The sequence below is a fragment of the Haemaphysalis longicornis genome, unplaced genomic scaffold (genome assembly GCF_048455015.1).
Source record: "Haemaphysalis longicornis isolate Haplotype H1 unplaced genomic scaffold, Haemaphysalis longicornis Haplotype H1 scaffold_5, whole genome shotgun sequence".
NCBI classification, from domain to species: Eukaryota; Metazoa; Arthropoda; class Arachnida; order Ixodida; family Ixodidae; genus Haemaphysalis; species Haemaphysalis longicornis.
This window is the reverse complement of record NW_027526385.1, coordinates 155,122,277-155,147,764: the sequence shown is the minus strand read 5'-3', so window position 1 is coordinate 155,147,764 and position 25,488 is coordinate 155,122,277. Positions and strand designations below refer to the sequence as shown.

At 44.6% G+C, this 25,488-nt stretch overlaps 1 protein-coding gene across 1 annotated transcript in view; it reads right to left on the bottom strand.

Annotated features, from left to right (window-relative positions):
• Nucleotides 1-20,693: 20,693 nt before the first annotated feature.
• Nucleotides 20,694-25,488, bottom strand: part of Gyc32e (Guanylyl cyclase at 32E) — a 258,216-nt gene continuing 253,421 nt past the window's right edge. The window contains exons 23-25 of the mRNA XM_077671235.1: nucleotides 24,325-24,423; nucleotides 23,318-23,409; nucleotides 20,694-22,467 (exon numbers count right to left, since the gene is read on the bottom strand). Coding sequence (XP_077527361.1) covers nucleotides 22,018-22,467; nucleotides 23,318-23,409; nucleotides 24,325-24,423 — 641 coding nt within the window. The 3' untranslated portion in view covers nucleotides 20,694-22,017. The remainder of the gene's footprint in view (nucleotides 22,468-23,317; nucleotides 23,410-24,324; nucleotides 24,424-25,488) is intronic.

Genomic DNA, 25,488 nt, shown 5'->3' with positions numbered 1-25,488 from the left:
GCCTACGAAAGTTAGGAGTCATCCAAGAAGATGCACATCACTGCAGCTAAAATAAGCCGTCCGTTAAAACTCTGGCAAGCAGACGCACGCGTCCAACAGATGCAGCCATTCTGGTGGGTCACTTTGCGCCGCATAAATGCTCCGCACCAACGCAGTTTGCTCCCGAAAAATGGACTTCGTTGGGCGAGGGGGTTCCGCGTGCCTGTCCGTCATGCGGCACTTCCACAAGCTATACAATCCGATGACAACAAACATATCATAGGGCACTCCAGTGACATCTCTAAAAGGCAAGAACCGAATTGTATAAGGGGTAATGTCCATGTCCTTTTTAAGAGTTCGTTGCAACACATCCCAGAAAAACACCGCATCCCGGCACAAAACAAAACAATGATCAATGGTTTCAGGTTGATTGCAAAAACGGCAATTGTCCGACCAAGGAATAGACATTCCTTTCTCGCGCAACCATGTTTTCACTGGGAGTGTTGATGTATGCAGCTTAAAGAAAAACGTTTTTGCATTTGGAGGAAGACACATACGTGTGACCCGCTTCAAAACACTGTCCTTATGGTGGCCTATGTAAGGCTGGCGATAAACCGGCACTGGGAACAGACTCTCTAATAAAGTGTTCGTCAAAGCCTTCCTGGAAAGGGTAAACAGATATTGCAGGGAAAACCTCGCAGTAAGGAAATTGAAGGTGTCAACCACCTCCTTTAAAAACCCCCATGGCGGTTTGCGGTGGAACCTCGGGGAACTCGGTCAATTTTTCGGCAACAATGTCCGCTTGTGTATACTGTCTATGCGGCACAGTCGCAGCCGTCGGACTGGTTGCATTTTATTGAGGCGTGCGTGTACCTGCCTGAGTTTTAAAATGTGTGTCAGTGAACGTACCCTTATTGTCGTTAGGGTATTATTTTAAAGGTTTTCGGGCTAGACGTCCATGCAATATGGAGCTGTGATCGCATTTCGGGCGCACACCATTTACTTTTGTTTTGTAAGGCGGGTGTTGGCTTTGAACTTGGCCGCGGGTTCTAGCGCGTGATAACGCGGTCCACATTGAGAGAGATGTGAAAGCCTGCAGACGTAACGATCTGGGCCTGCCAGTCATGGAGAACTTTCAGCCGCAAGTTCAGAAATAAATGTGAGGTGATGACATATGGAGCGGAAACTTGGAGAATTACTGAACAACTTGAAAGCAAACCTAAGCCGGCTTAACGGTCCGTGCAACGAATAATGATCGGAGTAGCACTTATAGACAGGAAACGATCTTTCTGGATCAGAGAATAAACTAGGGTAGAAAATATTATAGTTCAAATAAAGAAAAAGTTGCGGACTTGGGCTGGCCACAAAATCCCGCGTAATGACAATCGGTGGACTTGCAAGGTGACGGAGTGGACACCCAGAGACGGGTCTAGAAAAACAGAAAGGCCAATTACTAAATAAGATAATTTGGGGGCAAACAATGAACTTCAGCGGCGCGGGACAGAAACGGTTGGAGGTCAATGGGAGGGGCCTTCGTCCTACAGTGAACCTGTTGGGCTGCCGCTGATGATGATGCAACAGACGAGTCTCCGACGACGGGAGAGAGGCCGCCAGCTCTGCTGTTTACCCAGCCTTGACCAATTTTCAGAAGCATCCACCGGAGGCACGCTTAGACAGTGACCTGAAATTCCCATGTTATGTTGACCACAAAAAAATAAATATAGTGCGCTTACGAAACGCCTTAAAGTTTAAAATTGCCGTGTTGTGACTTTTTTTGAGATTGGCACGCACGCCGTGTCCCATGTAGCCAAAAGTCTGGCGAATGTTTGGAATAGTTTTGGGGGGTTTTGTATACATTCGAAGTTCTTATTTTAGCTATTGCGCTTTTTTTTGAACAACTGCCGTAATCCCGACTGAAGGCCAGAGTAATAAAACTTTATCTCGGTAGTGCTTCCTTTTGACGTTTCGTAAGCACGCAGCTTTCCAATATCTATTATGTGTGTACTCGTCTTTGTGAAGCCGCGATGCCGTGGTAAATACTTCTCGCCGCTAGCATCGCAACAGCGTTGGACGAGCGCTGTGGCATAATCGAACGGGCGAGATATGGCCTTGGTTGCACAACCTATTTTGTTATTTTCCAACTCAGGCTATGCCTAAGCGAGAGAAACAAATACTGTACGATTTAAGCCGTTTTTCTTGCGTGCTTTACAGCGCAGCGCTTCAGTTCTCGCTTGTCAATAAAATTGGCCAAGAACAAAACATTTAATGATTTTGATTGTAGTGTTTAACGCGCCGACGCAACGCAGGCGATGAGGCGCGCCGTAGTGGAGGGCTCCGGATTAATTTTGACCACCTGGGGATCTTTAACGTGCGCCGAAATCTCGTACATACGGGCATTTTTGCTTTTCGCCTCCATCAGAAAAGCGACCGCCGCGGCCGGGAATTGAACCCGCGACCTCGTGCTCAGCAGCGCAACGCCTTAGCCACTGAGCCACCGCGGCGGGTAAGAGCAAAATATTTGGCCAACGATGACGATACTCCCCAATGCAAAATTTGTGCGCTTGGCGACTGCAGTCTCATGGGTGATGGCGCATGCGTCTGCCGAAGGGATCGCACCATCAGCGAACGCACGAAGGCGCGCTGTATACTTTGGCGTTTTCTCGTAGCGCGTCGCCACAGGGGACCATGTCTTTCGTCTTTCGCTCTACTTTCAACCCCATCTTTCCCGCTCGTTCTATCTTCGCTGGCCTCTTCGTTCACTCGGTTATCTCGTAGGGCGCCGCCGCCTGAAGACGCGCCGTCTCGGGCACGGTGTAAGATATACTATTAGGGGGGGGGGTGGCACAGCGTGCAAAACAAACGTCTACTCGTCGTTTTATGAAGTCTCCAAAGTGATGTCGCTGATGAAGATGATGATGATTGCTATTGGTTTCCCCTTTGAAGCGGGGTGATGACATGTCATCTCACCAAAAAAGACTAATTATAACCATGTTTTATACTCTTGGTTTAATACTAGCGCTGCTTAGGGCAGGCACAAGAAGCTTATTAGGCCCGAAAAACTTTCTTTTCCCTGTTACAGGTGGTAACCGTCCTAGGCAATATTCCCCTCTCTGCTTTTCGTCCACCAGCATTCTAATCTTTTCGTCCCCTCGACAGCCTTGAAGTTAACTTCCTCTCTGATACCCTTAAATCCTAGGGCTTCTGGAAGCCCAATATTCTCTTCATGTAGATTTGGATTGATACCCTCACATTCTAACACTATGTGCCACATAGTTTCTGTTTCTTTTCCGCAGACCACACATACCCCATCATTTTGTGAATACTTCCCCGCAAAACTCTTAGTTCGCCGGCAACCTTCTCTAGCCTCAAAAAGCAAAGCACTGAGACGGTTGACAGCAGCGCCCTCCAGCGGCAGATAAAAGAAGCTTCCCGAGCGCCGGCCACTAGGAGGTGTTCGGGACTTTTCGGCTCCTTGTCGGGCCTTCTCGGCAGCTTCCTTAACTGGTCGTCTGCACGATGTCTGCTCTCCGCGGCTTGGATGGTTCCGCCGGCTGGTAGGTGCAGACGCTAATTTGAATAACACCGCGCGAAAACCTTTGCGCTCGCCCCAGTGTTTCAAGGTGTTCTAGGCATGTGTTTTAAGTGGGAAAACAATCAACACAAGGTATAAAACGCTACACCGAAGTGAATGTGTGCCGAGGTAGCCGTTGAACACTCACACTAGTGAGACGTTATGCTCGCGCACCGAAAAAATGGGGTAAAATGCCTTATCAGTACGTACTACGACTGCTGGAAAAAAAACGTGACAATATTTAACGTTCCCTGCGATCCCAAATGAATGAATGCATGCTCTGCAGCCATCCGCAGCAGAAGATGAAGCCACTTGCAGACAGCACTTCTCTGAGAGTTCGTTTGCGCGAAACGGTACTCTTTGGAGCTTGGAGAGGAAGTACAACTGAATGTCGAAAAGGTGCGCGCTCGCAAACGATGCAGGGCCGTCCATTTTACAGTTGGCTACAGCCCCGCAGCTACTCAGTACAAGCAGCGGCAGAAAGAGAGCACCTTCTGCTGGAACAACGCCCCGACATACAAGAAAAGTAGCCCAGTTTCTGAAATGGATTCAACTAGCGGCGAGAACGCTGATGTGTCTTCGTCGTCAATGACGTTGTATAACTAGAGTAAGTTCACGCACGAAGCAGCGGAGACGAATCGATGTTGTCAAATTCACTGCCGGTGTTCAATGTTGAGAGAGGCTGCTCGAGCGTCGAAATAAACTTACAACGCCCGAATTATGGCAGCTGTTTAAACAATGTAATAAATTGCGCCTTAAGATCGCGTTGTGTGAGCTCACCGTGTGAGCTCACACAAACAACGTTGTTTTATACGCATGCCGCTGGTGCCTGCGAACCACCTTGCTTCAGACAGTCGTTGGTCAAGCCACTTGAAGCCCAGGACGCTGCGAAGCTTATTTAGGAGTTCTGTAACCAGATGTCCTTTCAATCAAAGGTCCCCGCGCAGAGCCACGGCTCCACCTAGTCTGTTCACAGATTTCTGGGATGCTGTGTCCACACCCGTGGTCCACACTTAAAAGTGTATCTCACACCGTGGTCTCTTCATACCACCCCCGCCGTTGTATGTATGCATGCATGCATGCATACGTACGTATGTATGTATGTATGTATGTATGTATGTATGTATGTATGTATGTATGTATGTATGTATGTATGTATGTATGTATGTATGTATGTATGTATGTATGTATGTATTATGTATGTTTGTATAAATGTATGTATGTATATATGTATGTATGTATGTGTGTATATATGTGTGTATGTGTATGTAGAAAGGCATGTGTGTATGTAGAAAGGCGACATGAAGGACTTGAAAAACTACAGGCCGATGAGCTTACTGTCAGTCGTCTACAAGGTATTTACCAAGGTAATCGCTAACCGAATCTCTGCAACCTTAGATTTCAGTCAACCTAAAGAACAAGCAGGGTTCCGTAAAGGTTATTCAACAATGGACCATATTCACACGATCAATCAGGTGATAGAAAAGTGCGCTGAGTATACTCAACCCCTATATATAGCCTTCATAGATTATGAGAAACCATTTGACTCGGTCGAAACCCTAGCAGTCATTCAGGCATTACGGAACCAGGGGGTAGATGAGCATTATGTAAGAATACTAGAGGATATCTATAATGGGTCTACAGCTACCATCATCCTCCATAAAGAGAGCAGTAAAATACCTATAAGGAAGGGTGTCAGACAAGGGGACACAATCTCTCCAATGTTATTCACAGCATGCTTACAAGAAGTATTCAGAACGTTGGATTGGGAACAGGTGGGAGTAAGGGTTAATGGAGAATACCTCAGTAACCTCAGATTTGCTGATGACGTTGCCTTGCTAAGTACCTCGGGGGACGAATTGCAAAGCATGCTTTCCGCACTGGGCGAACAGAGTAGAACCGTGGGCCTGAAAATTAATATGCAGAAAACTAAAGTAATGATCAATAACCTCGGGACAGCACAGCAGTTTGAGATAGATGGCGAGGCAGTGGAAGTTGTAAGCGAATATATATACTTAGGCCAAGTTGTGACCCCAGATCCCAACCATGAGGCAGAGATAATTAGAAGGATCAGAATGGGGTGGAGTGCATATGGCAGACATTATCAGATAATGAATAGCAGCCTACCATTGTCGTTGAAGAAGAAAGTGTATGACAGCTGCATCTTACCAGTACTCACCTACGGGGCAGAAACTTGGAGGCTCACTAAGAGGGTTCAACTTAAATTGAGAACGACTCAGCGGGCAATGGAGCGGAAAATGATAGGTGTAACATTAAGGGACAAGAAGAGAGCGGAGTGGGTCAGGGAGCAAACTGGTGTTAAAGACATATTAGTAGAAATTAAGAAGAAGAAATGGACTTGGGCAGGGCATGTAATGCGAAGGCAAGATAACCGCTGGTCATTAAGGGTAACAGAGTGGATCCACAGAGAAGGCAAGCGCTGCAGGGGGCGGCAGAAAGTTAGATGGGCAGATGAGATCAAGAAGTTTGCGGGGATAAATTGGTCACAGTTGGCACAGGACCGAGGTAATTGGAGAATAATGGGAGAGGCCTTTGCCCTGCAGTGGGCGTAGACAGGCTGGTGATGATGATGATGATGATGATGTGTGTATGTGTGTATATATGTATGTATGTACGTACGTATGTATGTATGCATGTATGTATGTATGTATGTATGTATGTATGTATGTATGTATGTATGTATGTATGTATGTATGTATGTATGTATGTATGTATGTGTGTATATATGTGTGTATGTGTGTATTATGTATGTATGTATGTATGTTTGTATAAATGTATGTATGTATATATGTATGTATGTATGTGTGTGTGTATATATGTGTGTATGTGTGTATATATGTATGTATGTATGTATGTGTGCATGCATGTATGTGTGTACGTACGTATGTATGTATGTATGTATGTATGTATGTATGTATGTACGTATCTATGTATGTATGTATGTATGTATGTATGTATGTATTATGTATGTTTGCATAAATGTATGTATGTATGTATGTATATATGTATGTATGTATGTATGTGTGTATATATGTGTGTATGTGTGTATATATGTATGTATGTACGTATGTATGTATGTATGTATATATGTGTGCATGCATGTATGTGTGTACGTACGTACGTATGTATGTATGTATGTATGTATGTATGTATGTATGTATGTATGTATGTATGTATGTATGCATGCATGTATGTATGTACGTATGTACGTATGTATGTATGTATGTATGTATGTATGTATGTATGTGTGCATGCATGTATGTGTGTACGTACGTATGTATATGTATGTATGTATGTATGTATGTATGTATGTATGTATGTACGTATCTATGTATGTATGTATGTATTATGTATGTTTGTATAAATGTATGTATGTATGTATGTATGTATATATGTATGTATGTATGTGTGTATATATGTATATATGTACGTACGTACGTATGTATGTATGTATGTATGTATGTCCGTTTCTCTATTCCGCCGCCTCACCAAAAACGAGGCGGTAGGATGGGCAGAACATTTCCACTCTTAAATCTGCAGCAATTTCTATACCTGTCAACACTGATTAAGAAAAATCAACTATTAGGTACGTTTCATAGTAAAGGGAAATTATATAACTGATTCTAGCAGTGCTCTTTAATTTAAAATAAATGTCACCGTAGTTTTTGTGGAAACAAAGAAAACGAGTAAACAATATTGCAACCACGAAATACGAAAACCGATTGCGCCCAACCGTACAGCTCGTGTCTTGAGTGCCAAACCCTATTCAGTAAAAAGGCCTCCACAGATGGTGCGCCAGCAGTTGGAACGCCGCAAAATTGAATAGCGTTCAGCAGACCTGTATTGCATTTACCATGGGAGGACCGAGACGGTTGGAGAACAGCGTTGGAGAGGGAAATCGGGGAGAGGCAGCAGCATGGCAGGACGGCAGGACACTAACGTCGTTCGACGGCATTTGCAGCAAAGCGAGTAGATGCACGGAAAATATTTGTTTCTGGGGCTTTCCCGAAACGTAAGGTACCCGATGAAATCCCTAGTCTCACGATTTCGGAACGTCGGCTATTTCATTCAATGAGCCACATTGCTGTTCTTTGTATGAATGTATAACGAACACTCATTAGCCTCGTCGGCTACCGCTCAAGTTCAGCTTTTCATAAACTGGCACCGTGCTGGGTTTTTGCATAGAAGTTTGTACTTATATCCTATTTTCTCTTTTTCTTGGTGTTTCCTTTTTATTTGCGTTTTTTTTCTCCATGCTGCTTCATGCGTTTGTGCTCACGAGGCCTCCTCCGGCACAATTACCTACGCTGTGAAGCACCGTAGAAGGGGAAAAAGAAAAGGGATATAACTATTTAATACACTGCATCATTCTGACAGCAACACGACTGCCTGCCTTTCTCAGTCCAAGATTCCAAGCATGAGTTATCTCCAGAACAGCTTTTTGATTAAAAATTATTTGCTGTTGAGTCAGTGCATTAACTTCCATGGTGTCGTCGTCGCCCCGTGAAGGTTTCAAGAATGGTAAAACATTAAACAGAAACGCTGTAAATTTCCTTGTGATAATAAACCCCGCTGCCTAAAGAATGCGATTCGAGCAGGAATCCCCTACGCAATCAGCCGTCATTGTTCTAAGCTAACTAAAGGGGGCACTAATCAAGGTGTTGTGGCCTTTGACTTAGACACGTATATCGCAGACGCGTAGTGAGGTTTACATAAGTAATGTTGGAATGGTAATTACAGAGGTAGCAAAGCACGTTTACGCTAAAAGAATACATGTAGGGTCAACAAAGGCGAATAAAGATAAAACACAGGGAAAGACTAAAATTAAGCAACGTAGAAAGAACCGTGGTGATATAATTACAAGAGTCCACAGTAGCACCACTCGCGGTCCACTGCAGGAGTATTTTGAGCCCGCTAATAAAAAAAAAGTAACAAAGCACGTTCACACTATTACCGTACATGTAATACCAACAAGAGTAATGAGAAAGCATCTCAGTCATAGAAACAGCGATAAGAAAATAGTTAAACCAAAAAGGTTCTCAAGTTAGTAGAGCGGACACAATCCCACCACTGGACACATTTGTGCTGTCCATGCTGTTTCTATTGCGATAGAATTCGGAAAAATGTTCCCCGGAGCTCGGAAACTTGGTCGCTCACAAAAGTATGTGCCAGAAGAAGATACAGCGTAACACAAAATTGTTTCACGACGAGTAACGACTAAACATTGTAACATTGTAACGACTAAAATGCCAAGATTACAGAAAGATATTGTTGCAGAAGGAGGTGCCGTAACAACGACGACCCTACCTTCAGACATAGCGGAGAACACAGTTTGAAAAAAAACGTATTTTCATCCCTTCCCGCACGTAAGCCTTCTTAAGTGTTTCCGTGAATCTTTAGGACACATTTTCCGCCGTGGCTGAGACCTTCAGCCAAACAATCGCGAATACTTTCGCATACCCTTTACGCCTGCTTGCTAAAGTCTCCACGAAAATGTTTTCAAGCGATAAGTCCCTGTTACGCCAGTGATGTCTGGGCACTCGTGCATGCAGTGGAGGGCGTACAACGGAAAGCTCTAAAGTTTCCGCACGTGTGCTCACAAAGATGCTGACGCATTCACCGAAGCGGGGAATCTTAGCGATTATTCGAAGGAATAAGGTCTACCCTGTCTCCCAAACCATGGATGCCGAGAGTTAAGCGATATTTCAAGATTTACTATTTTAATTTTGCCCTATTTGAGTTGGTAGGACATAGGAAAAAAGGTGCATGCGCCGATTGGCGATTTCACGGCACTTACAGTGCAAGGCGGCCACATGGGCAGGCACCATCCAGGCGCAATTGCTGAAGTGCGTAGAGAAAAGGGATACGCATACATCGCAAGCATATACATTCAAACAGTAGTTACTGCGTGCAACAATAACAACAACAACAACAACAACAACAACAAAAAAACGAGAGTCATAAACAGCACAGCCCATAAGTCTTTCTCGTAGGACAAAAACAGAACAAAAAGCAAAAACACTGAAAAACAATAAAAATACTCCCAAATTGCTGCAAAAATGACACACGGTGGCTTTTTATTACGCCATGTAGAGGTGCCGTCATAACTGATTGGAACAAAGATTTGTGAATAACAGAAAATGCATGTCTTACTAGCTTTATGACAGGCATTACCGCCTCACAGGAAGCTTTTTCAACTTGGGAGGACTTCTTTAAACGCAGCCCAATGTAGCCAGGCTGTTTTCGGGATAAAAAACTCCTGAAAATTTATGAAACCGTGTTCTAGTTACTTTTGACGGCACCTGTACATCAACGAGCACAGTGGGATGTAACTGGAAAGAAACGGATCTGAATCATGGAAGCAAAATTTATGCAGACGGCGAAAAACTCAAAAAGATGTGACATTAAGTGATGTGCCCGATCCGAAGAAAGCTTCAAAAAGCAAATAGAAGCGAAAGCAGCGTTGTCCTAGATACGAATTAAGAAAACAACTTGAGGTAGCTCTCGGTGTACTACTGTAGATAAATCAACGTTCATCAAACTTAGCGCGTTTAAAATACGGTGTAATGTATTCGATAGTAACTGCGTACCATACGCTGTTCAGCACGTAGGAAGGCTCCAGAGCTCATTTCGTCTCCAAGGATGGACATGATGGCTACTACGGAGAGCCGCTAAATCTTTCAGGTTTGACACGTTTTTCTCACTTTCTTGTTTATAGCTTTTCTGAAAATGGCTCGGCTACATCATCCAAATATTTTTTTGTTTTATATAGCTCGAACATCCATCTTCTGCAGAAGGTAAATGTGTTGCATGTGTCCCACCAAACACCCAGTGGGCGTACTTCAAGTGCGACATAAATAAGGAACTATGCAAAAAAATAGATTTACTTTGGCTAGCAGGAAGCAACGGTAACGGCTTATTAACCCTGCAGTTCGAACATGTTTGTTCCTAACTTCCTCAACATGATCATCCCAACCGGGTCGCCTACTGAATGCGCCCCCTAACAGTTTATTTTTCTTTCAATTGATTTTATGCGGACTCGGCAAAATCAAAGTCCTTCTGGCAGTTTTTTTTTTTTGGGGGGGGGGGGAAGGGGGGGGGGCGGCTGAGCATTATAGCATTTGTTTTATTTATGTTTACTTTTAGCTCGTTTATATGTGATCAATGACTAATTTGCTGCAATAGCAATTTGCCTGATTCTGCGTCTGCGGAATGAAATGTAAATAACAAGGTTACATCATCGGCGCGCGTGATATATTTTGCGTACTTTAAACTCGTGGGAATATCATTATTATATAAAGTATAAACAAGGGGACCTATATTTTCCCTTTGGAAACACCGGCGGTTATGTTTTTTGCCCATGGTCTGATGTGTAATTGATTGATTTTAACATACTGTGAAGGCTGCGGCAGATAAACTAAGAAGTGAGTTAGCTTATGTAAGCTTACCCATATAAGCTAAGTTTATGCAGTGCTCAATCATGGTTTATATAGTGGAACGCTTTTCAAAGGCGTGTAAAAAGGCCTCTTTTACAACGAGCTATGCCGTCTCTCTTGATTTCTGTTTTGTGAAACCAATCTGCGCATCTGAAATTATGTTTTTGGCAGAAACTAGATATTACAATGTGCATAACTTTTTAAGTCCCATTGAGAATATTGGTAATACCCAGACTGGCGTGTAATTAAAGAGACAATGTCTGCCACCTTTGCCACTTTTCTTTTCTTGGGAAGAGCAGATGCTTTGACTATCTGTATAAGAGACGGAAATACTGCAGATTCAAGACACATGTGGAAATTGATAGCAAGCACGGGAAAAAGATGTCTATCACGTATTGTATTAGTGTTATCTGAAGACAATCAGCAACAAGAACTTGTGCTATTTTTAAAGTTTATACAAATTGTTACTATCTCGAAGTTGGTATTGAGGTTTTGAAATGGTCCTGTCATTATGAAACAGACTAGAGTCATCTAGTGCGTCAGGCCGGGTTTTGTGCTGACGAGAAATAAAATAGACGTTAATTACGCTGCAGAGACCGTCTCCAGTTAAGATGTTTTTATTGACAACAATTTCGGCGGGTGCACTGGCATCTTTCACTGGAAAGGTAACCGAATTACTCTTGTTCCACAGCGTTGGGAAGTCAACTTTGCAAAACGTGGGAAGTGTTATAGTAATACTGCTGCCTCGCCTCACTTTATTCTTTGATGAGTCTACTTGTGTGCGATTTAAACGCAGCGAGCAATTCAGGGAAATGGCTTGAAATAAATTGCTTGAAAATTTTACTTTTAGTTTTATTTCCTTATGTAGTGCCGACGTGATCCACACTTCGCGGGCCTTTCAGAAAAGAATGTGTTCCTTGTACGGGATATAGGTGTCATATCGGGTAGTAAACTTGGTGATGAAAACTTCATAGGCTGTGTTAGCAACTCTTGCATTCAAATCATCAAAACATACTTCTTTAGCGAACGCCTGTCCGAAAGAAGCAAGGCTTTGCGCTGTAATGCACTGGTACGCACTGATTAAGCACACCTGCGCAGTAGTAGTTTTTACAGCAAGTATAATTGAACAATGGTCACTAAAATTGTGAGCAGCATCAAAAAAAGATTTTCGTTTAAGTGAAAGAAAATTCGTTACAAATAAGTCTATCCTTCCCCCGGGGTTTATTCTGTGCCCACCTTTGATCCATGCGAATCGAAACCTAATTGCACAGTGAGGAACAAATTGTCTTGTTTTATAAAAAAAATGTTGTCTTTGTCCCACTTTTGACTCACAAACGTTGTCTTAACACAACAATTGTCTCACCGTTCCCAGGCCTACCTGCGAAAGCTAGGGCTGGGAAAACGTCCCTGGGCATTAACATCGGCTGTGCGAATAATGCCCGAAGTGCACATACGCCGTATTCGCCTCTCTAATTTATTTTAAAGCGAAACTTTGTATGGCTGGTGTGCCATGTATTTTTCATGTACTCGAAAAAACGTGCCTGTGGAACGCAAGGAGTTGGAAAAGGAACGTGCCGGTGTGCGTGCTATTGGCACGCGGTCCCCGTTAAAGTCGCACGCCGCACAATCGATACGTCTCGTTACTTGGATGTGAATTTTGGGTACATTAGTTACCCATAGGCGCCATTGCCGACATCAAAAAATGATATGGACCTAACGTTTTTACGTCTCATCACTTGGGTATGTATTTCGAGTAAACTATCAATAAGCACCCTTTTAAAGATTAGTGGTTTTTAAGAAAAATAATAACGGTTTCTGCAAGATTTCCCGCCGTGTGACCCGCGTCAGCCTTGTCTGCGTTCGCTGCACGTTCTTTATGCCAGCGTTCCGAGCGCTTACGTGGGCGCTGTCCCGTCAGCGAGACAAGTGGTCATATGTCATTTTAAACTGAATCCTTTTCAATCGTCGCGATGGGGACAGCGCGTAAAGTTTGGACTTCACGTCCGCTGGTCGTGCACTTCCATCCGGTGGAATGTATCTTAATTTTTTCTACAATTTATCAGCAAGTTTTTTTTCTCGCATTACTTTATGCCTTGCAAGCTCCAAAGCAGGACTTTGACGCAGGATTTCTGAAGTAATATTAGAAGACATTAGGTATTAGTTTAATGCAAGATAAGCTATCAATAAACGTATCACTGAGAGACGATGCGGCCTGTCGTCGAATATGCATCACAATCATCGTACGCAACACTACAAATTGTTTTAAAACGTCATTACTTGTATTTAGTGCTGGTGTTATTTGATTAAGGTGAGCTTGCCGTAATTTTATCCTATTAAAGAGACCCTGCAACAGTTCTTGTAAATCCTTAACGCTTTCAGAACGTGGTCAACCAACCCCCAAATAATCAGAAGAGGGGTCACAAAGTAGTAAAACTAAAAATTACTGCTAAATGCCCATCCGATAACTTAAAAAATTGTCGAAAATATTTTACTCTTTTTCCCAGTTTTGGAGTTCTTCGGACGCTCGAGGTACGTCATTACAGCGATGTAGCAGCTGTTGGCCGGCTTCCTCTCAGTTGCCTCAATGAAAGAACGCATTCGATGCCCACTCTCAGAAAAGCCACAAAAGCAAAGCAGAAACGCAAGGCGTATCTGCGGCGACGAAAAAAATCACGCAGTGCTGCTCCGTGCTGCCGATAACTAGAGCTTTCACAGTGCTTCCAAAATGGAAGGAAAGAGTGAAAGTGTTGATGTAGTTTGAGTGAATTATGAATAAGCACCCTTTTAAAGATCATTGGACTTTGAGGAATGTAATAGCAATTTCTCTAACGCTTTCTCCAAGATTACCCTCCGTGCGGCCCGCGTCAGCTTTCCCTGCGTTCACTGCAATCCTCCCCTAGCTCCCTTCATTGTGACCCACGCTTCCGTCTTTTAGCCCGGAAAACTTCTGAGAAGGGACACACGTGCCCTAATTCCCCCCCGTGTGTCTGCTCCCCGCCCCCTAATCTTTCCCGGGTGGAGGAAGTTTCCCTCAGGAGGCTTCGGGCTGAGGTGGCCCTCACACCTTCCGTCACTCGGACTCGGGGGCACTCACAAGACGACCCAGGAACTTGTCCCAAGTGTCAGTCTCCGGCGACTGAAGCTGACGTCAAGCATCTTTTGTGGACGAGCGCGGGAACAAGGACAGCCCGAGACGACGAAAGGTTGGTCTCCTGTGTGATGAACCGGTTGACTACAATCGCTGGGTGCCGGAAGATAACTACTGCAGGTCGCTGATGGACTTTCTGCACGCCACTGGACTGCATGCATATCTGTAGACTGGAAAACCTTTCGGTTTTGTGACCCCCTGTGCTTTTGGCAGCCCCTCTCTCTATACTTTCTTCTTCTCATTCTCTTGCCTACCTACTTTTTTCTCTCTTCCCATCTTTAAACCTCCTCTAATATGCCGCGTGGCAAAAACAGTAAGTAAAAAAGTATTGATGGGAAGGGTTGCAAAGGCCCTTTCAGTTTGCGACGCAAGGAGCTCCTACATTGTCATCGATGTGCTCCTAGTTTAACGCGGGCTGATCTTTAAGCTTTTTCTTAATGAGGAATTTCATTTACTTATAGGTAGCTCGAGGCATTTCCTGGCGCGACATCATCTAATTGACCTTTAATGCCATATACCGAGCTTCTCGTTCTCTGGAGCCCAGCTACATGCCCGGCGCTATTTCTGTCCCGAGCCCGGAGGAGCTGAGAGCTCATCATCCCAAAGTGACCAGACTCAAAACAAACACTGGCTGTGGCTAGGCAGAATGTATCGGCCACCGCGGCTGTTGCTCCGTGTTTTCTCTGTCTGTCAGCGCCAGTGATAAGTAAAGTGTCAGCGAGAGCTTGACCGGGGGATCTTCGTCCTGCGCTTACAAAGTACAGCCGTCTTATAAGCCGCAAGAACATAGCGTTTAAGCGATAGCCCGGCAGTAACTGTAGCCAGTCAGTAACTTCAGGCAGTTACTTTAGTAAGAGTTCGCTCGGCAGTAACTTTAGCCCGGCAGTAACTGTAGCCCGGCAGTAATTACAGGCGTTTACTTTAGTAAGAGTTAGCCCGGCAGTAACTTTATGCGAAGAACTAAATACGGCGGAGTAATTTATTTCGCTCACACTTGCCTACTAATAGGTAGAGTATTTAGAGCGGGTGCTTGAAACAGTTCCATCTTACGGAGAGAAGGATGTGTGAAAAGCTTAGTGTCGTATTTTTCCTGACGCGTACAATTTGCGTTTCGATTTTAAGAACGCGTGGCCTGGTTGGCCTATCCTGAAGTGCTGCTCATAAATTTCAGAAATCAGAACTACATTGAAGATGCCCTATGTTAATTAATGGATGAATGGTAATTCTCTTTTATTATTAGCATACGCCAAAGATTGCGTGCAATATTCAGCTTCTACTCCTCATATTGTTGTTGCCACTTGTCTATGCTCTCTGATGAGAACGAGATAATGGTTGCAGGGTATGTTGACGCCTCAGACAAGCGGGAATTGTAGAATGACCATGAGCTTCTCACTACAGGTGTCGTCCTTAGCTAATGCACCTTAGTGGGTACGCTGTTATTCTTATATCCAACGTTAACATATCGTTACCCTAATGATGAGCCTAGCTACGCGCCAAGCACGTCGAACTGACACATTGTACGTCCCATTGCATGTACTGCGGACAACGCTTTCCAAGCCGAAGGCCATATCACATTTATATGGTCCAACTTTTGTCAGCAAGATCCACGGAGCCGTAGTGCTGTCTAAGATGCGCATGCGACTCGCTTTCCGCTCGTACTGGGATCGATTCCACGCACCCCAGATTCTCGTAATTTTCTTTTCAAGCCAATATTTTACTCTTATTCTCCTTGCGCTGTCGGTCATTTTAATACGTATTTGCTGCTACAGACGCCGATGCCGGATGGAGGCTTTTTCGCTCAAATTAGCACTTCATTCAATTGTATTAGAATGTTACCATCCCTTACTAACAAAAGATATAAGAAGCGCGAAAGATTCCTAGTACCAAAACTGCGAAAGTGCGTCCAACCTTCGCTAAGAGTGCGTCCAATCAAACGTCAAACTTGAAAAGACCCGAATCGCAAATGAAAAACAAACCCATGTGATTATTTGTAGCGTAATTAATAAATGAATTTACGAAATCTCTAAATTTATACCTTTGCGTGGTTTATGAGATCGATGTGCGTATTGTCGTCTCTAGAACCGTTTTTTTTCCCGCGAGTTTCAAGTGACTGTATTGACACAATGGAAACCTGGTTTCACGCACTCGTCGTGAGTCCAGAGATCTTATTACAGCTTGTTGGTCTAACTGCTGGTCTAGGGGGAAACGCATTAGTTTTTTTACAGGATATCATCAGCAACACTAAGAAAGATTTCGCTGTATTGTTAGTTTCGCTGCTGCAGACGCCGATACCGGATGGCGGATTTTTTGCTTAATCCAGCATTTTATCCATCGGCAATAAAAATACACGTTTGATTCCTTGGCAGACTAGCCAAATCTTGCTGTACCAAAGCTAGTTGCGAAGGCCACTTAACGCTCTTAATTAATTCAGGAAAACTTTCTGGTGAAGCCTTCCCTCCTGAGGTTTCTGAGTCCCCTGTCCTGCTGGACCAAGAAAATGTATCCGACAAAAAATTAGAAAATATCGCTATTATACGTGCTGTAATTTCAAATGAAGGGCCAATTTTCGACGTTGTCGGCGCACCGCCATATCACAATAGCGCCGTTAAGATACCTTCTCAATGGTTTCCAGCCAATACAGACAGTCTGACTGGTTTCCATTTATTCTGACTGCTTCTTTTTTACCGATTATTATGCACTTCGTAACAAGAGGTTCCTCCAAAAGGACAAACTAAGCTCCCTCTTTCTGTATTTCTTTCCTATTGATGCACCGTATTACTTCAACACTTCGTAATAATAAACTTCAAACTTTTTGTGCGGCAATTCTACATCAAAGCAGAACAAGCTTTTGGACAGGTGCTGACGAAGCACAGGTAAGACTGTGGCCCGATGTCTCCCAGGGCACTGAGCAGCAGTGTTGCGGAGTTGCCACTCCGGAATTGAAATGATTCCGGATTCATTCCACCTTTTGGAGATGCCGGAATGGAATGGGAATGGAATGACGACAACGCTTGGAGGAATGGAATGGGAATGGAATTAAGGGCCTTTAGCCCGGAATGGAATGGCAATGAAATGGGGATTTTTTAGACGACGGTGTCACCATTGCTGGCGCATTCCAGCTACTTAATTAGTCTGTGGCGACCACTGCGTCGCTATATCTCAAAGGTGACGAAAACGAGAACGCATACCCGCTATCTCGAGTGACTGAATCCGCGCAACCTGCCGCAGCGTGTGTCAAAGTGAACTTCGACCTGCGCAAGCACGTCTGTGCGGTGGTGCTGTTAGGTCGGCTCTTCAAGCTTCGGCAGGGTGCGGGTACGGAGGGAGGGAGGAAATAATGAAATATGCAATATTGAGGCATAGCGTCTCTGTACAACTGTCCGTGGCGCCGATGGTAGACCGGCGTCTCTCACAATGGCAAGCGCCGCGTAGCCAGGCCAGCAAGTGGGGAATAGCGTGGAGAAGCAGAGGGGATACAAACGGCGCGCATCTGAAGCCGCGGTGTTTCTCACCGCAAGATTATGCTGCGAAGTCTTGGAGCTAACAATATAAAGCGTTTGCTCATGAAACATGAAACAGCGAGTATATAATTCAGAGACTTATCTACTAATGCGTAGCATTCTTACGCCGCCTGTCGTGAGTGTGGGTTTTTTTCAGCCACATTTTTTTAAATGCTGTCCCACCAATTATCTTCCTCTACGTTATTACAACGATTACATTTGGGACTTTTCCGAAATCTACATTATTTTGTAAATGCAGGGCGTTACATGGTTCATCATTTTTCCTAATTATTTTATATTTGTCTTCATTTTTTTATTTTTTTTCAAAATTCCGTTCGAACAATTATGTCTATACACGCTATTACAACGATTGCAGGTGGAACTTTCGCGAATAATGCATTATTATTGAAACAGCATGCGGTATACAATTTGACATTGTCCGTATTTTTTCAATATATTATTTATTTTTTAGTGTTTCAAAATTTTGTCCTGCCAGTCATCTCCATTTAGGTTATTCCAACGAATGCATTTGAAACTTTTATGAAGTCTGCATTTTTGTGGAAATGAGGGCGTTACACGTTTCGCCATTTTCCGTAATTTTTTTAATATTTCTCTCATCTTTTTTTTAGTTTTTCGAATTTTTGTGCGACCAGTTATATCCATTTACGCCATTACAGCGATTACAGGTGCAACTTTTGCGATATCTGCACTTTTGTGGAAATGCAGGACGTTACACGGCTCTGGTGTAGGAGTACTCGGCAAATAACGCTACGCATTAAAACTGTTAAAGGTGTTCTGTGCCGCTGCCCTCCCGTCTCTCGCATTGGTACACTAGTATTGGTGTAGTGCTCGATGCTGTATATTCACTTGAAATCATTCAAGTAAGCATTTAGAATACGTGTACATGTGAGCAAGCCCATCACTTGACCCATCCCTCACCTCCATCTCCTCCTGGGAGCTCTGGTTGTCTCCCCCGCTGACAGTAAACATCCAGGCTGCCCAGGAAGCTCTCTACAAACATGTGCACCGGATCCGCACGGACATTCTGGAATACTACGTGGATCCGGTGAATTGAACTTTCAAATTAGGACCTGGACTTAGGTCCTGCGAAAAATAAAGTTTGTTCTCTCTCTCTCTGCGCGACATGTCTCTTAGTCATCCACAGCATACTAATGGCGTTGATACGACGGTACGCAAAGCAGATAGCAAGATAGCATGCGACGACAGCGCAATGAAACGGAAAAAGACTACATCAACGTAAGAGCGTAATGCCTGTTTCATCTCGCATCGCTCAATAACAAACCGTTAAAACCTACTAACATGCCAATACTATAATATCTACTCGATCTGTTACTTATTATGCAAAAAGGGGCAGTGCGACACTGAACTATTTGAAAGCGAATGCTTTCTCAGTAGGACCGAACACATTCTCAAAAAAATTATTACATTACCCTTTATACCGGTTGCTCGAACGAAGAGCTCTGATAAGGTCTCTACACACGGTGCGTGCGTAAAACCGGGGACCGCAAATGAAGTCTCTCTTGTTCTCTGTCTCTCTGAAACTGGACTTCCATTGAATCAAAACGCTTACTTCAAAATCGCAAAAAAAGAACGGGTCTAAATAAAACAACACACGCTTCGATCATGAAAAAGAAGTACAATAATAAACCTTTACCTTTATCTCATGAACCACGTAACTTTGTACATACATTTAGATCGTTCGTAGTTGAGTTTACTTGCGAAACATTGTCTCATGGGTTCGTTCTTCGCTTGCGATTTGGGTGCTTGAAGGTTTGACGATCGGTTAAAAGCACTTTCAGCGAAAGCTGGACGCACTTTTAGCTTTCGCGCTTCTTTCTACTTTCGATATGACGGGACGGTAATTTTTTGCGTTGGGTAGTTGCTCTGCACGATATGTGTAAACAACCTGTAACACCTGCCAACTTGGGTGACAAGTGGCACATTTTGCTTACCTTTGCAGTTTTAAACCCGTACGATAACGTGAGATACACGTTGCGTTTCTCGGCAACTTCATAAAGCACCTGAGGCAATTTTTACGATGCGGAATTAAAGGAATGGAATTGAGCTTCCCATCCATTCCAGGAGTGGGAATGGGCTAACATATGTCATTCCGAGGAATTGAAAAGAATGGAATCACGACAAATTCTAATTCCTCGGAATGGAATTGGAATGGAATGGCGATGCCCATTCCGCAACACTGCTGAGCAGACGGCTTCTTCGTTCCTCCGGCTCCTGTGAGGGTGGTTCCAGATTATTCTTTTCACTGCTACAAGACAGAGCTTATGCGACTTTTCAAGCAAAGTCCACAGTACGCCGATCGTTATGAAACTGCGCAATTAGTTCCAACCGCAACGTTACACGGCTGCTCAAATGCATGTTTTAAAGGGACCCTGCAACCCTTTCGGTAAACGCTTTCACTGTTTCCTTCGCGCCTGGAAGCACTGCGAAAGCTACAGTTATCGCCAGCACGGAAGGGCACTGGGTGATTTGCTCGTCGCACCAGATACACCTTCCTTTTCTGCCTTCTTTTTGTGGCTTTATTTTTAAAGTTGCTACCGAAAAGCGTTTATTGCAGCAACTGAAGGAAAAACGGCCAGCAACACAGCCGCTACACGGCTTAAGTGAAGTGATTCGGGCCGACGAAGAAGGTCCAGACCGGGAAAGAGAGAAAAACCTTGTGAACGAGTTTCCAAGTTATCTGATTGGCGTAGAAAAGTAATTTTTTGCTGAGGTACTTTGCGGCCCCCTAATCGAAGTACTGGGTGTGTTGGGTGACTGAGTTCTGCAAGCATTTAGGATTTCAAGAAAGTTGAAAAAGCGTTTCAGGGTCACTTTAAGCCATTAAAAGGAATTCGAGGAACACCCGTCGAAGAAAAGACTTATCCGTAAACTTATTTCAGACAAACCCGGTGTCAAAGAGGTTAACACCGCCTTGGTAGCAGTGTTTCTCTGAAAAATTCCTCATGGCACCTGCGGGGCAAAGGTACAGACCAAGACAGCGGATAAGGGTTCGACTATAATATTTATTGTTTATGGCATTTATTTATTGTTAGACTTCCATCACAAACCTTTTCTGCTACACTTACAGATCGTTCAACCGTTGACGCTAAAGTTCAGCCTTGTTTGTTTCATCGCCTTTAATATACACCTGGATTTATATGGATGGCTCCGTAGTAAATATGTCTAAAGTCGCTGAATATGAATTTCGCAGAGCAAAGCGACTGCGGACAAAGCGAACAGACAGCACACGATGCACCAACTACAACTGTTTATTGTCCTTGAGGGGATAACTAAAATGAATAATGTCAAAGAGGTCGATCGATCGTCGGAAAATTTGTAATAAAAGCTCTTTAATGGATGAAAATAAATACTCTATCGTTGATGGAGAACATTTAAAAAACAAAAAGCTCAGTATCAAATGCATGCGAGTATACCAGTACTCGGGTCTCACAGAATGTTTTCTAATTAACGTAAGTACTCTTTAGATATTTGTTGCGCGGCAGAAAAAGTAATGATCAAACTGTTCGTCAACATAAGTAGATCCGAAGCAGGTTTTCTTAACGTCTACCACATGCCAAGTCCACTGAAGGCTATCGAGCAATCTTAGCCTTTCTAGTTCTTTTCTTCCTAGGCTGGAAACCTAGGGAAACCATTCTGCCACACAATGCATTTGACGTTTTAAACAACGGTGCTGAGCTCGCAAAGCAAATTACATTCCACCTTTTTGGACGGTCCTTGGCTCGCAGTAGGCACCATTTTGCCAAAAACAGGTACAACGTCTTGGACTGATCACGAAGTATTTTATGGCACGGCTTGCGTCGTTGTGACTTCCCACAAATGCACCGGTAACGCGGATTCTGTATACATACATCGCACTCAATAGGAACACCCTGATGGACTACAGAGTAGCCCAACATGAAAGACGCAAGAATAAAACAGTGGCACTGAATAAGGCATTCCCTCGACGAGGACGATTTCGTCACCCAGAATTCACCTCCTGCACCTGGGCTGCCCATCTCTGGGAACTCAACCCATTGAAGTTCACCAGACAAGGCCAGAAAGAGCCCTCAAACTTTCCCATTGTTCAGTCAAGTACATGCGCGAGTTTGTCCCCGTGGAGTTAACGGCGTGTACACTGCTTCACACACATGATGGCTGTCTCCGAAGGTGTGGCGCAGTAATGGGCGTATGGGTCCTTCACGTCTGTCGTAAATAACCAGTGCTCCCATCTTGTTGGCCCCGCCTGTCCGCAATGGGACGCCAGATGTGAGCACGGGATTGCGCGTGTCCCACATTACTCTCTCACACACGCACACACACAAACACACGCGCGGTCGACACTCAGCACGGCTCCAGAGTGCCCGCAGGTGTCCCCCTCTCTCGGCAGACGATGATAGGTGCCGACCGGTAGCCCGTTGGCCTCGTGCCGTAGTCTCTGCGCAACTCCTTGAGCAGGTTGCGCTTGCACTCGTGGAACAGGCTTAGGCAGCTGCCGTTGTGTATGGCCGCCGTTGCGTAGCGCCGGGGACTGCTGCTGCCGTGGGTTCCGTCGGTGAGCAGGCAGCGTGCCTCGTCGCCGAGGCCACCGGTGCGTCCACCCGCCGCCAGTGAGGCGAGGGCTTGTGCGGACGACTCTTCCCTCGAGATGTCGCCGCCGGCGCTTGAGGCGTCCCCGTCCGTGCCCGCGAGGGAGTGGCTGTCGTTGGCGCTCCCTGTCAGCGCTTGAGGAATGGCGGCCGGACAGCCTCCCTCCTTTCCCAGCAGCCAGAAGGTCCTCATCTCTCCTTTCCCCTGTGGCGGAAGCAGAGCTAACGGTTCCTCTGGTGTTGATGTTAAACCAGAATTTCGTATTTATGTTTGGCACTCTTTAGGGTTTGAAGGTGAAGAAAACTTCACTATGGCTCAGGCACTCAAAAACGGCTGGAAATAGCAACAACAAAAATACGTGCGGTTGCTGCTCTGCTCACTTATGTGGAACCACGTGTATTCACATTAGCGACAAGAGAGAGAGAAAACATTTATTCTGGCAAAATACTGCCGTAATCCTACCTACCTCACTGCCTTAATAAAATCAATGATAATACCTCAATGATAATTTCTTACAAATACAAATACCTCACTACAACAACGGGAAAGGCATCAGTTTGTGGTCAATAACAAAATATCCACACGCGGCGTGCGCCTACGGGCGGGAATTTTCGTTTTGTTTTAAAGTGGTCCTTTCAGGACTTACCTGGCGAAATGTTCAGGAAGTCAGCGTAATGACAGCCAGCGTCAAAATCTCCCGCGTAGAGTCCTAACATCTCGGGTTTGTCGGCTGTGAGTTATGCTACTAGTTTGTACGCAGTACTGAATTTTCCGAGCGAAAAATATGACGGCAAATGATGATGACGCTTTCAAAAATAGTTCTGGAGTACTGGGAACTCTTAGGCAACAAGTTAGAATAGTTGTTTCGCACAAAGCCTTCCTTATGCTTACCCGGTACTAAGAGAAACTGTAATTTCTAAATGAAATTTTGGTTATATCTATCAAAAAAGAGATTTCATCAGCAACCACCGCTGACCCAAACTAGCTTTTTTGCGGGTAGCTGTGAATTCAGACTGGTTGCCGCAGAAGCGGACACTTAAAGGTGTGATTTTACCTTGATTGGTATGAGGCCTCTCTCGACCAGATAATATCCTCCGAGCTTCTCTAGAATATCCTTGCACGCCTCGCTGACGTGGATCTTCAAGGCTGCAAATGAAGAGGACCGGGGAGGTCACCATATAATGTACAATGGCCATTAGAGTCCACGGCTAACAATGCATCTTCACCGCGCTAATTTGATAACAACGTGATGAATACTTTGCATTTGCTCCGGTTATATCGCCTCGAGAGCCTGAATAAGCGCCGCACTGAACACACACAAAGTCGATACGTATTTCGTTCCTGTGAAAGATACCCAGTTCGTCTTGATCTCCATAGGTTGCTTCCTTCGAAATAGGCAACACACATTCAGGGATGCTAGGCCAAATTAAGGCTTGATATCATGTTCAAAGAGATAAATGTGTTGCGCTTGTTCCACATATAATTTCGCTTATTCATCCTTAGAAATTTAACGCGCGTTATGCAAAAGATTGTCATTGGTTAATACTTCTAACCTTCGAATGCTCAAAACATACTAAGCATACAATTTTGCTTTAGCTTCAGAAACAGGAGCGTGAAGCTCAATAAGCTAATCATATTGTGGTTAGTGTCATTTGTGGTTACCGTCAATGTTGTGGTTAGCGTGGTTAGCGCCATGGTTTGTGTCATTTGTCCGGCCGCCACGTAACAATGTGACTATAAATTCTGAGAAACCACGAATGTGCGGAAAGGCTTGCCTTACAAATAAGTTCCTCTCATTTACTTCAAATGCAAGCCTTCCCCTGTCCATGCGTTTTCTTTTAGAGGAGATTACGGTCCCCTGGTGACGCGTTGATTGGCAGCTGAGTTGCAAAGTAGTGACTAGCAAGCCGAAAGCTGAGGGAGCTCGTCTTTTAGTAAGCACTCTGAGGGTTCTAAACTAATTGCTCATTGAACTAGCCCCTGTATAACGGGCCAACCAATCCAAAGCCGAAGATGTTGCACCACGTACGCGATGAAGTGTTGTAAAACAAATATGCGCACCTTCCCCCGTAGACTCCATCCGAGATGCCGTGTTCACGGTGTCCCCGAACAGGCAGTAGCGTGGCATTTTGAGGCCAACCACACCGGCAACGCATGGCCCTGGTGATCAAAATCATGGGTAAAGGGAGGGAGAGAGATAGAAAGAGAGAAAGCAAGCAAGAAAGAATTGATTACCCCGCATCGAATCCTATACGGAAACGGCAGGGTAAGCGCCTTGGTACATAAACGTTGTAACGAACACGTCACCTCTGAAAATTTACATTTCCACGGAAATGGCTTTTCCACGTGCCTTTGCAATTACAAAAAGTGTTTTCGTTGCACCATGGCTGGTCTGGACGCGTGGGCTAGAGGGAGCGAGCGCGCTCAGACCGGCCATGGTCGCCCGGGAGGCTGGTACGTGTACTTAAAACTGTGACGTGTACCCGAGGCGGAAGGCAGACAAGCGCCTGCCGACAGCAGCCAGCACATTGGCGACGTCACGGGAGCACTGACGTCGGTAATTTGCGGCGAGGCGATCAACGCGTAAGCTGCTTCCGATGTCGAAAGCGTATGCGTTCTTACATTTCTGGTGCGTACAAAGACTAAGAGTTATCTAATATATGTTATACTGAACGCTTAAGATTTAAACTTCCTTGGAGATATCCCTTACCCAAACGGCGCCCTTTTTAGACAGCTGGTTGTGCTTAGAAATTGTGTGCCAGCACTGCTTTAAAGGGACAGACAACCGATTTTTGTCGCGTATTTGTTCTCTAGCTCATATGAAAGCCAGGGTTTTATATAGCCCGGTAACCAGAAGCAATTTCTAAACAAATTGGCAGAAATAATTTTAATTTGGCAGCAAACTTTCTGAAATCGGAAGGGTGGCGGTTCGTAGCGTCGAAACTTGACACTGCAATATGTGTCCCTGTCACGTGACCTGCAAACCTAGCAGCTACTGCAACTGCTGAAACGTTTATTTACGTTTTTGAAAACCTTTTAACACAAGTATTTGTGCAGGGTTAAATTGTATCTGTATTTCTAAACATTATTTTGAAAATTTCAAATACACGCCGCCCGCCGTCGCTGGGTTGCTCTCAGTGTGGCTACCTGAGCCTCCATGCCCAGAATCAACGGCAGCGTTCAGTAAACAGACCCAGTGAAGGAGCTTTGACGATTATGCCTGAG